The following is a 12,402-nucleotide window of genomic DNA, read 5'->3' as shown; positions in this document are numbered from 1 at the left end:
TAGACAAGATCCTGTTGCTGATCAGCATCTAAACCTCTAGCTGCCCTCTAATGCCAGGTGTCAGAGGGCACTGATTTAGACAAGTGCATCAGTGATGGGTGAATTCAGGAAACATGCTGATGTTATCGTTATGAACGCTAATCGTAGATCTGTACCCTCCGCTGACCATTTGAAGGTCACCCGCAAAGACATGACGGGTCAACATGAGGAAAAGTGGTTTTGCTGCATCATGGTATGGTCAACTAGGAACAACAAGGGTCACAGACCCTTTGGTCAAACGCCTTAAAAAAAAAAAAAAAAAAAAAAAAAAAAAAAAAGAGGTAATTTACTGCAAGAATTGGGGATGACCAGTTGTGTGTTCAAGGTCTGGAAGCACAATTCCAAAGGCTCAGGTTACAAGAACCTTAAACATCATGGAGATGGGCTATGCACTTGAGGAGACGAGAAATGCTGCTTGTTTCAGTGGGCAGCGGAGCAAGGCCTGAAAGTGGCCCAGAACACACCCTTTGATCATCACAAACCCAAAATGCTGCAGCCCAGTTCTTGTGAGTTACAGCTGGTGGGCCGCACTGTTCTGCCTTCAGGGGCAGAACGCACCAGACTGCAGAGACGAAGCCATGTGAACAGGCTTTCTTCCCATCCTATGACTGTCATGTTATTTGTTTTTCCATATAAAACAGAGACTAGAAAAATGAAGGTACAAGTAGCTTGGTAAAGAGATACACGTCACGTTACCAGTCACTCTTCAGACACACAGATCCTTCTGGTACATCTCTAGCCACTTAACCCATACACCTCCGTCACATTGCTGGACAGTCTTGTTTAAAACCATTAAGAAGTCATCACAAGGTAAGCTGAGCATTGTTTCAGCATTTGGAGGTCCTGGAGATAAGTGACCTCCAACCTCCAACCACCTGTCAGCTGGTGGAAAGGGACAACACAAAAATAGGTTCTTTAAATGCTTTTAATTTATTTCTCTGAAACAAATGAGACAAAATATTTACATAATAAAAATAAAGCACTGCTGGTGAACCACACAATGGGAACACCTGTGCTTCATGTTCCACAGCTCACAGAGAACGGGTGTGTGTGTGTGTGTGTGTGTGTGTGTGTGCTGACCGTCACCTTTCTGCTAACATAGGACCCTCAACAGACAAACTACATGACCCTGTGTGGTCAACCCTGACGCTGAGGGTGGAGTGTATCTGGAGCTCATCCACCTAATTCTCCAGGAAAGAGAAGATGCTTTTCTGGGGTTCACAGGTCTTCTGCAGCCCCTCTGGACATTTGCGCTTGGCTGCAGGAGTCAGAGCTTCAGGCTGGGACCTCTTGCTCACCTGTAGAAAGACAGCACACTCAGTGGTGTTACATCACTGCTCTACCTAAGCCTGTATGACTAATAATTGCTTGATAGTAACAGTAGCTACACCCTGCTCAGCATGAAATTCATCTGAATTTCAAAGTATTTAATAAAAAGGTTTAAAATGAAGTTCAACAGGGGGCAAAAAAAGCCACGAGACACTGTACACTACCAACAACAAATGAGTAATTCACAAGAACCTGTACCAGCACCCAAAGACAAAGAGAGGGAAAAAAAACTAAGAACAGCAGCTTCTATCAGACCTTTGCCAGACAAGCTGAAATGCAGTGGAAAAACCTCCACAGAGCAGTCACAGTATAAACATTGTCCTCTTTCCAGTTCAGCAAGTGGGTAAAGACGGCTGAAGTAAACACATAAGAGATTGAGGACATTCATATACGGCCTCTGAAACACACTACACTCACACACCTGCTGTAACGCTAGACTGTAGCGCCACCTACTGCACAGTCTGGTTACTACAGTTTTCCTGAAAACAGAAAAACAAGGTTCATGGTCTATGCCAGACCGCACCCCTCCCCCTCCCCCCCATGGGGTGAGGAGCACGTTACCCGTGCGCGGGGCTGCTCAGCTGCAGCAGTTTCCTTCTCTGGGGAAAGGGTTTGGAAGAGAAAACCCCGGGAGTGCCGTGGGGCACAGGGGTTGCCCTCAGAGATGGAGGCCAGCTTCTGCAAGATGGTGCGGGGCTGGTTGAGTAGGGAACCCCTCCTCACCTGCAGTGAGGGAGACAAAAAAAAAAAAAAAGAGAGGGGAGTTCAAAGGTGAAGGCTGGATACTCAACATGCTTATGGATAACGTGAGGTGTGTAGGCAAAACTAACCACATTGGTCTGTGAGGGTCTCTGGAAAAGGACGGTAACTGGGGCTCCTTTTCCTTGGGGGGCAACAGCAGCTTCTGTGGAAGACAGAAATTAGGAATGAGTTGGGCAGGACCAGGTAATGAACGGCCGAGAAAGAGGGGAGAGCAGGGTGTCAGTTTAAAGCTCTCTCACCTCTTGGCCTCAACTTCTTAGCTGTTAGCTTCTTAGCCAGCTTCATAAACTGACTATCCTCCTCCGTGATCTCTTCGTCATCGTCATCTTCCTCTCTCCTGCCCTTTTTGGATACTGCCTCCGACTGGATTGTGAGGAAAACCGTCAGTGTGTAGGCAGAGGTGTGCGACACCCCAGACTGAAGAGACACATGCACGCTGTGCAGACCAACCTGCTCCCGAAGCCACTGCTCCCTCTCCAGTCGTTCCTTTCGTCGCTGAACTTCCGCCTGGCTGAGTTCCGCTTCCTCCTCATCCTCTTCTTCCTCTTGATCATCTCCATCTCCCCCAATATCAAACCAATCGTCTATATATTCATTGAAGGAGAGCAAGACCATCAAAAGGCCAGTCGATTTAAACACGGAAGCCACAGAAGCGGTCTGTGCTGCTAGTCTACCCATCCGCAGGCTCTCACCCATGTTTTTCCAGCGGAAGCGGCGGGCCCGGCCCGGCCCATCCGAGTGCAGGTCCCCGTCAGCCAGGTAACGCTCCTGGTACAGGCGCAAGCGACGCTTGTCATCATCCAGGACTTGCTTCCTGTAAGACAGCAAAAGACTGCATCACACAGGCACAGACACTGCTGCCAGTGTGTGTCCATGCCAAGCAAACCTGTGTGTGCGCAAGTGACAGACGTAACTCACATATGGATCTTGTTGACCTGATCCTGAAGCTCTTCATCAGAAGGCAGCTCCTCAGTGATCTCCTCCTCCTCATACTCGCTGCCCCCTTCCTCTTCTTCATCACCACTGTCGAGGTCGCTGCTAGAGAGCTCAGCTTCTGACTCCACAAACTCTTCCATGCGCCTTTGAGTGCAGAGTTTAGGCTGTTAACCACACAATGTTACAGAGCCATCACCAGTCCTCAGTGCTACTGCTGGTCTGGTCAGAGAGAAAGACAGAACTTCCCATCTGGATGCCAGAGAGAAAGTCACACCAATGAGGTTTTATACCAGCAAACAAAATCTCAGCTGATCTACCATATACAGGTAAAAGGCTACAAATCAGCTGCACTCACATCATCTTCTTTCCTTTGCATTGTCCAAACACCGATTCCTGGTCTTCATCTACCTCGCCACTGCCACCTTCATGCTCTTCATCCTTCACACTGCCCTCCTGGGATTTAAATAAATGAATAAAGGGAAAAGCGACATGACCCAAACACACACAGAAACGTTGGGATACAGGACACCACTCACCTGATCACTCAGACTATCTACATCAGAGAGCAAGTGAAACTCACAGTCTTCATCCTCTTCCACCTGCTCACCCTCTTTGTGCTCCTCTCTGAAACACACAATGTGAACATGTCAGCGCCTGTTTAAACTGTGTTCCTCCAGCTACTGTTCACATGGGGACATTTTGGGCCATTTTCATTCACTTGACTCAAAACAATGTAACCCAGCAGAAATCTGACATGACTAAAGTACCTGCTGAGAGCACTGGATGGCAACTGTTTAGTGGGACTAGGATCAGTGGACACAGGTGGGTCTCCTGTTGAGAGGCGATGAGGTGACACATCTGAATGGAGGAGAAGATAACTCAAGATCCAGAAGGTTCCTGCTGAGGTACACAACCTGAACTGCTGAAAACACTGAGCTACACAAGTCAGTTGACAAAAAGCACAAACTAAACAGGAAAACGGAACTTCAAGTTATAAAAAGTGAGAACAGGCCTAAAAAGGCCACCGATTCAGAATGCAATAAGAGTACAGCCAGCAGGACAGGCGGGACTCACCTGGAGTGGTGAACCTGCCTGAGCAGAGCCCAAGAAGCTGGTCCATGTCCATCTCCGAACTGATTTTGTTTCGGGGCCCTGGGGCTGCTGCCGCAGATGGTACTTCCGTACTAGTACCGTTGGACCTGTCACAACTGTCCTGAGTGGTGGCAAACCTCCCTGAACAGAGCCCTAATAGCTCTCCGACGGCCTCCTCCTGGGTGTCCGCTCTTGGTGCAGTGTCCTCCTGTCCGGTGGCAGAAAACCCTCCAGAGCAGAGCCCCAGCAGTTCACCCATGTTGGCATCCATAGCATTCTCATCCAGGCTGTCAGGCAACAACAGACGGCAGTGGACAGTGTGGGGGTGGGGCTGGATACGTGGTCCCACGTTCAGGAAACCATCTGCATCTAGCAGCTGTGACTGCGTGTCCTCCTCTAAGGAGAAACGTCCCTGAGAATGTCCACCGATGCCCAGCACTCCTGCCTGGCTGGGAGAAGGGGGACCATACAGGTCCTGGGAGTCCTCCACAGGGAGCGAGAGTGACAGTGAGCGCTCTGAAAGCTTACCTGAGCTCTGCAACAGAAAACGACAGGATATTTCACTGTGAGTACCTAGTACAGGGATCTGTAACCTCATTCTGAATTTATTTTCACGCTTGCAACTGCAACATTTATCCTATTAGCTAATCCAACTGAGGTGGGCTGCTCACCTTGGAAGCTGAGCCCAGGAAACTAGGTCTGTAGAACCCTGGCGACGGTGAACGAAATGCGCCGTTAGATACACTCCTCCTAGCCGTCCGGCTGACAGGTTGGTAGGAAGGGATCATGGAGCCAGTGAGCTCAAAGCTGCTGTTGTGGCTGTTGTCCTTTGCCATGGAGAGTGAATCATCTTCTTCCCCTGCAAGGTACAGCGCACCACTGAGCGGCAAGTTGAAGAAACAGGATAAGCACCATTACCCTATCTCAGCAGTTCCCAGCTAAGAGAAAGGTGAATACAAGTCCTCAGCTTATGATGATTTTGTCATGCTTAGACTTGTGAACCACAAACTCTCTTATCCTGTATAATATAAACTACAAGAATGTATAAAGTAAGCACACACTATACCTAGGCTTTGCTATATTTTTCACCAATTTCACATTATTTATGTTGAAATACTAATATAAAAGAAATACAGTACAGTATTATACTTCATGCAGCACTATTTTCTATTATTCATTTCTGCATCTTTTTTTAATTTTTCCTTTCTGTTCCACAATATTTGCTAGTTCCTCATTTAAAAAACAAACAATAAAACTTAGACATTAAAACCAAACATCAGGCCTCAAGGATAACATAGTAAGGCTGATGGGGCTGCTGTCATAAGCCCAGGTTGGGTTGCCTTAAGTTGTGTCACGAAGACTACTTGTAAATAATTTAATGTACTGGGTCGAACTTCATGTAACCATTTCAATAAATACTAGAGCTTTTTTTTTCTCTCCCCAGAGAACAACCTTAAATGGACTAATAAATGATGCTTACCCAGTTTGACATCTCCATTGTGTCCCGTTGGTTCAAGTTTCTTTACCCCATCCCTGTAGTGGAGAGAGATAGCAATAGAAGAGGATGGCTCCAACTGAGTAGGACACACACACACACACACAGAGAGAGAGAGAGAGAGAGAGAGAGAGAGAGAGAGAGAGAGAGAGAGAGAGAGAGAGAGAGAGAGAGAGAGACAGAGAGACAGAGAGACAGAGAGACAGAGAGACAGAGAGACAGAGAGACAGAGAGACAGAGAGACAGAGAGACAGAGAGACAGAGACTTACCCTGTCCGAGAGCAAGAGCTGCCAGCGAACAGCATAAGGGTGCCGTCTGTGTTTAAGAGATCTAGGGCGTGAGAACCGTTCCTTTGACTGGGATCTGCATCTCTCTGATCACCATAGTTATCAGCACCACCACCATCTTCCTCTTCATCTCCCAGCAACTTGTTCACATCCTACAGAGACATGTTACAGCACAACGAACAAAAACTGACAAGGGCATTTAAATCAGAGATGGTAATCAGTCACCTCCTCCTCTTCAGCATCAGAGTTGTCTGTCATCTCTGCCTCCTCTTCCTCCTCTTCCTCACAGACCTCGTTGTCAAGTCGGTGCAGGGCTGCCCGTCGCTCCCGTTCTGCTTGCCGGCGTTGAGCCATAGCCAGTTGCAAACGTGACTTCAGCAGCATCAACTTCTCACCTGTATAAAGACACAGGAAAGAGGAGGAGGAGGTTTACCAACAAATGTATGACCATACATAAGTAGGTGCTAAGCTGAAAGCCATGATATCACATTTAGTGCATTTTCAGAAGTAATTCAGTTTTGGTATCTTGAACCAGCATACCATAGCAGGGGCCCATAGCCCTGAGTCTAGAAATCCTTGTTCTTGAACATGGTTAAACTTTATAGCTCTCCATGAGGAGTCAATCTCTTTGTGAACAAATGCAGGCAAAGAATGGGGTGACAACAGACCTGGTTTGGTGTGCACAACCTCCTTCTCAACCCCACCAACAGAGAACATAATTGTGTCCTCAATAAGCTCCTCCTGTCCAGATGGGGTGCTGCTGTCCTTGCGTACGATGCTAATGTGCACAGAGCGTTCTCCCTGTGGGCGGGGCACAGGCTGTACCTGTCGCAGGAAGCGCTCCTTTAGGGCCTCCAAAGCTAGGGAGACACAGGACTACAGTCAGGCATTTCACGTTATTCATTTAACAGACTGTTGTCTCCAAAGCAACATACAACTCAGAACAAGGTACAACATCAGGAGAAGAATTTTGGATGCAGAAGCACAATTATTGGTGCAGTTAGTTTGTCTGATAACACTTTTTGCTGGCACACATTACCCAAGTAGCTGCCGACAGAATTGAGTCTGATGGCAAAAAGTGGTGTGATACAAATGCACAGAGCCATTTTCTCACCGGGGTTGACATGGGGGGTGTCTAAGTGGACAAAGGCCCCATCGTCAGCATGCAGCTTAGGCACAGGTGGTGGGTCGAGTCCCAGCTCCCGAAGACGAGTCAGACGGTCCTTTCGGGGCTTGGTCTCTACTGGGGGTGAGACGGGGTCCTGAGTTCCAGGTCCTTCTCTGTCCTCGAGTGCTATTGCAGAGCTTTGCTCTGGAGGTTCTGCTATCCTGCTCTGATCCACATTTGGTGCCAGTGCTGGCGCAATGGACTCTGAGCAGCTTTGCTGCAGACCAGCTGGTTCAGATCTAAACGAGTCTCCAGTTAAATCCAAAGATGCAGGCTGCTTGCCAGCACCTAAAGTGCGCTGGTCCTCGGCAAACGAAGCACTGGTCATTGGATCAGCAGCCTCTGGGACAGTTTCAATAGGCCCATTCTGAGGTGAACTGGAATCTGCTGACACCAGCTGTTTGTCCAGTTTGAGCTGAGAACATGAGGTTGCTTCCAGAAGACAGGACTGGTACTTCTGTGACCTGAAAGACCAAAAGGTAAAAACTGAGGAAAAAAGGCAAATCAACCATTAATTTAGAGGTGTCTGATATTGGCATTACAATGGAAAGTAACACCAACCATCCGCTAAAAATTGGAACAAGTAAATTAAACCATCCAAGAACAGTGACAATACTTCAAAACTTTGTAGCTTCCACAAAAAAAATCTGTAAGAACCTCCAATACTATTCCATAGTAAGACTACTGACTGTGCCTTTTGTATTGCCAATTGGCATAGAGAAAGACAATACATTTAACCGAGAAAAACAAAAGCTTTTTTTGTTAACGTTACTTGGCGACTTATAATAGATATTCAATACAATTACAATAACCATTTATGCAGCAGGGTATTTTATTGAAGAATTTATTATAAGTACATTGATGAAGGATAAAACAGCAGGAACACAGAACCTTCAGGTTACAAGGCAATAGTCATTATGTCATCTACTAGTGTCACATTACAAAAAACTGCCAAACATAATTAGTTACCACAGTACTACTATTGAAAGATGAGAACTTATGCTACCCATTGTAGAGCTCAATACACTAACATAAGGACAGATTCACAAGTGCATACTTTAATAGTGACATTGCTGGCCCCTGGGGACGGATTCGCCTCTTGAAGAACTGGTCAATGCTCTTGGGTTCAGGCATGTGGTAGGGCAACCCTAAAGAAGATTCTGTGGGGTGAGAAGGAAGAGGTTTAAGGAATTATCAAAGGGACATGCCTGCCATGCATGCCACAGGGACGGATCAAACCAAGCAGCCAGCTCACCAACCTCGGATCAGTCTCTGGTTCTCACTGTGCAATTGCCTGATGGCCTCCTTACTCATCAGAGCTGCCTTTCTCTCCTGCCAGAGACATATGAGGGTGAGAAATTCTTCCTACCAAACCTGCCCTTAAGTGCAGGGTAATTACCAATAAAATACTGCAGAAAAGTCACCATACCTTACACCGTGGCTTGTGCTCCACCTCTTCCTCCTGGTCATCTTGAAGTCCTGGCTGATGCATGTGCAACATTGTAAGATTTAAAACATTTTAACAGCAGCAATATAATCACAGGAACATAGCTGCATTAAAAATTATGATGCAGTACCAGAGCTCAGCAGTAAGCAAATATACTGTGAAACTATTACTATGCGGTAATAAAGCTAACGAAAATATAGATACAAATATTGCATTAAGTCTTCTTAATGATGCATTTCAGTTTGACATTTAAATTTAGGTACATTTGAAAAAATACAACAATAAATGATAAAACAAGAACTTATCCCTGGTAATAGTCTCATCAAAACAAGAACTAGAATACATCACCCAGCAAAACAGAAACCAGAAAGAGGGAGAGACCCAAAGTTTGAAGACGGGACAGAACGCCAAACTATTAACTCTGTTCACTCCAGCACTCCTTTCTGAGAACCTGTCAATCACTACTTCACTTACAAATTCCAGACAGAGCAAAACCAACTATGCAAATCAGCCAAAAAAGGAAGCAAAACTACAACAACTACAGAATAAGAATAGAAAGGAAAAAACTCACTTCTATCCAAGTCTTGCAAAAACACATTAAGATTTCTACAGGTCACACACTTCTGGCTGAACATTACATATGAAGATGAAAGCACAAGCCAGGGGCAGAGAACCCAGAACCTTGAGGACCATTTGGTATAGTATTTTCATTCAAGCCAAAACTCATTCAGCTTTATCTGGAACTATAATTAAATTATGTGACATGACTCAAACTGAACACGTGAAGAAATCAGTGATAATGTAATCTTTCTCCCTTGCACAATAGCATGCAAATGGATTTATACATTAATAATCTGAAAATAAACAGAACACTTTCTTAGTAGAGATCCAAAAGTAAGCGTTTGAAAATAAATTGCTTTACACGATTGAAAAGGAGTTTAGGGAACATTTGGCTTAATATGATTTGAATTATGCAACACAATCAAAACCCCAATCAAGACTGAGTGATTAAGATCTCAAATGGAACCAAAACCCCTAAAAACCCTGGGACTGACCATGTGCCAACCCTCAGCTCATTAAAACCTGGTAGTCTAGACTGTGATAACTGTTGCAAAGAATATGCTGCCACCAGCCAGCAAATCACACAAAGTACATTTTAGCAGTTACACGCTGCAATACGCTCAATGATATGAGCATTCACTGATGTATCCTCCTGAGCAAAAGCCATTCACTTCTGTTAATTTTCAAGGTGCACTCTGAAGACTGTCCTCTAAAAGTACAAATTGTACAATGCCGACTACACTTCACACTTTAAAGAGGACATTATATGCACCAAGGCTTGGACAATATTCTTGAAGCACATCAGAAGCCCTTTTATTACTGCGTCTCAGGAGGATGTCATTATGACGAGACTTACTTTGTGTTTCTTGGCCTTCTCTTTCACTGAAGCCATGATTGCATTTAGTGACTCTGCCTCTTCTTCCTCAAGCCCAATCCCTTCTTCATCAAGACCAGTGTCAAAAAGATCACTGTCTCCAAGGAGACAACCACTGTCATTGAAGGCAGAGGTCAGAGGTTCAGGCTGGAACCAGAAAAAGGGTGTGAATGGCAGTAAAGACTTTAGGCAAGACAGTCAAACCCTATACCACACAAACCAACCTGAAGGGTAGGAGCATTTACAAAAGAAAGGGGAGTGAAGATGCATGTAATGTATCCCACCCCAAACATCTCAACACTCATGAGCAAATCTTACTCACCTGAGGTTTCACCTTCCTTTTCACTCTCTCCGTTGTCTGTAGTCTCCTTCCCTTGTCCCTGAAATGCTGGGACCTCTCTCCTTTTGCCTCTTCCTTAAATTGGGGTTTCTCCATCTCGCTGTCTGACTCACTGTCATTGCTCTCCAGCGCCAGGTGACCAGTCCTCTTGCCCTTTGCATGGTATATCTCATCTTTGGCAGTTCCACCCTCCTCTTCACTGGATTCAGACAAGACAAGAGCCTCTGCCATGCCTGCGCCTTCCTCTTCCTCACTGTCGCTGTCCTTCAGGGCTCTCCGACAGCGAGGTTTCCGGTTAACTATAATTTCATCATCCGAATCTGCCAAAAAATGTAAAGCACTGGGTAATAATGTATGAACTGCACAGGTGCGAATCATTACATTCAGGGCAGGTGTCTGAAAAACACATGGCTATTGTGCAAAATGCACTAAATAAATTGTACTTCCTCTTGAGCCTAACTTACCAATGTCTCCTCATGAGATACCCTTACCGCCATTGACTCCTTTCGTTACCACACCATAGAAAGACAAGTTTTGATCACATTGCATTCAACCACCAAAGTGTCTAACCAGCACAAACCAGGGACATGGGGCCACGCACCCTGTTCAGCTCCACTACCATTCATCTCATCACCAACGCTGGATGGCTGTGCTGCCTCCTCGTCCTGGGGGGAACCCATCCCGCTGTCCGAATCGCTGTCCGTGGCCTGAATCGCTGCTGATCCTGATGCCTCTTCCACCTGGGACACAGTGCACAGTGACACACATATTGCTTAAGAGAGGGGGATAGAGATGGGGCCATGAAGAGAGTCATACCGCTCATGCCATGGTGTTTATAGTAATTGCAGTTTTTTTAATAAATAAAAAAAAAGTCAGTGTGAATTACGCAGGGAGCAATTTTGTCCTCAGATTGTTGCCTACATCGATACAGGAATCCCCGATGCTGTGTGTGTTTCAGTGATTCAGGGCACATGCGAGGCGTTTGTAACACGAATATGCTTGGTGTTGGAATACACAGTTAACCTGGCCCTAACTTCACTAGGAAAATGTGGGGGGGGGGGGGGGGGGGGGGAGAGGAAAAGCATTTTCAAACGGCCCGCGGCGCGCAAGTCGCGCACACCGACCGACGCCATGATTTCTCCGCCGCCGGAACCACTGACTGACTCTGGACTCACTGAGGCTGCCAACGACATCAACGCGGCCAATTAGCCGTTTTTGCAAACACAATTTGTCTAGCCGAACAACGTGCTGGATATAGTTATGTTGAACAATGTACATCTATATTTTGATCTGTAGAGAAAGGCACATGAAAACAGACGTTAACTCACCTGGGACTCGAGTGGAGGGAGAACCGCCACGTTCATCTTTACCGCGCCTTTCGCCTCAGTCTGCACTACTCACACACAGCTCCGACATTAAAACGACCGAAATCTCAGAAAGGTTACGTTAAAACAAACAAAAACTCTATAAAACACCAAGCATCTGTTTTAAAAGTTTAAACCGAACATTCACCAAAGAATACAACATTGACAAATATATGTCTTCTGTCTCCCGCCCGTTTCCTCGACTAAAAAGGTATTTCAACTTTTCGCGCGCCGACCGCTGCTGTTGTCTATCAGACGTCTGTCAGCCTAGTCTTGCATTCTGATTGGACAATTGACTCAGCGCTAACGTAGAAACCAATCACGTGTGACTTCATTATTCAACGAATGCTCAACAAAGTAAACTCTGATTGGAAGGGTCTACCCATGTGATCTATTGAAGACAAATCAGAATCGAGTAGGTTGAGAGCGCTTTAAACACTGAAATAATACGTTTTGTGCCTATGGCATTGAGTTTTGGTTGTATGTATAGTGCACAGCCCTGTATTTCTGCTTTAGTTCCTAGTAGTTACAGCACAGTCTGGTTTTCTTAGAAATTAGTTTTTATACAGCGCTATTTGGGTGGAAGAAATTGACACAATTACAAGTAATTATAATGCTACGCATTTGATTTGTCATAAATTTGCGATATGTCTTAATAGTTAAAATGATACCTATAAAATAACGGAAGTTATTTGGTTCTTAAAAAA

The 12,402-nt window shown here is 45.6% G+C and overlaps 1 protein-coding gene across 1 annotated transcript; it reads right to left on the bottom strand.

Moving 5' to 3' along the window:
• Nucleotides 1-1,093: 1,093 nt before the first annotated feature.
• Nucleotides 1,094-12,144, bottom strand: clspn (claspin). The gene is made up of 24 exons (XM_018747892.2): nucleotides 11,660-12,144; nucleotides 10,933-11,071; nucleotides 10,314-10,651; nucleotides 9,974-10,138; nucleotides 8,539-8,592; nucleotides 8,369-8,441; nucleotides 8,167-8,269; nucleotides 7,056-7,573; nucleotides 6,610-6,801; nucleotides 6,167-6,336; nucleotides 5,924-6,093; nucleotides 5,639-5,691; nucleotides 4,830-5,017; nucleotides 4,141-4,693; nucleotides 3,834-3,924; nucleotides 3,603-3,690; nucleotides 3,422-3,519; nucleotides 3,049-3,210; nucleotides 2,823-2,944; nucleotides 2,581-2,714; nucleotides 2,370-2,493; nucleotides 2,199-2,272; nucleotides 1,930-2,091; nucleotides 1,094-1,337 (listed from the first exon to the last, which is right to left on the bottom strand). The coding sequence occupies exons 1-24, from the start codon at nucleotides 11,693-11,695 to the stop codon at nucleotides 1,221-1,223; spliced, it is 3,924 nt and encodes a 1,307-aa protein (XP_018603408.2). The 5' UTR covers nucleotides 11,696-12,144; the 3' UTR covers nucleotides 1,094-1,220.
• Nucleotides 12,145-12,402: the final 258 nt, after the last annotated feature.

This window comes from Scleropages formosus, chromosome 23 (assembly GCF_900964775.1).
Source record: "Scleropages formosus chromosome 23, fSclFor1.1, whole genome shotgun sequence".
NCBI classification, from domain to species: domain Eukaryota; kingdom Metazoa; phylum Chordata; class Actinopteri; order Osteoglossiformes; family Osteoglossidae; genus Scleropages; species Scleropages formosus.
Note: the sequence above shows the minus strand (reverse complement) of the source record. Positions and strands in the feature narration are given on the sequence as shown.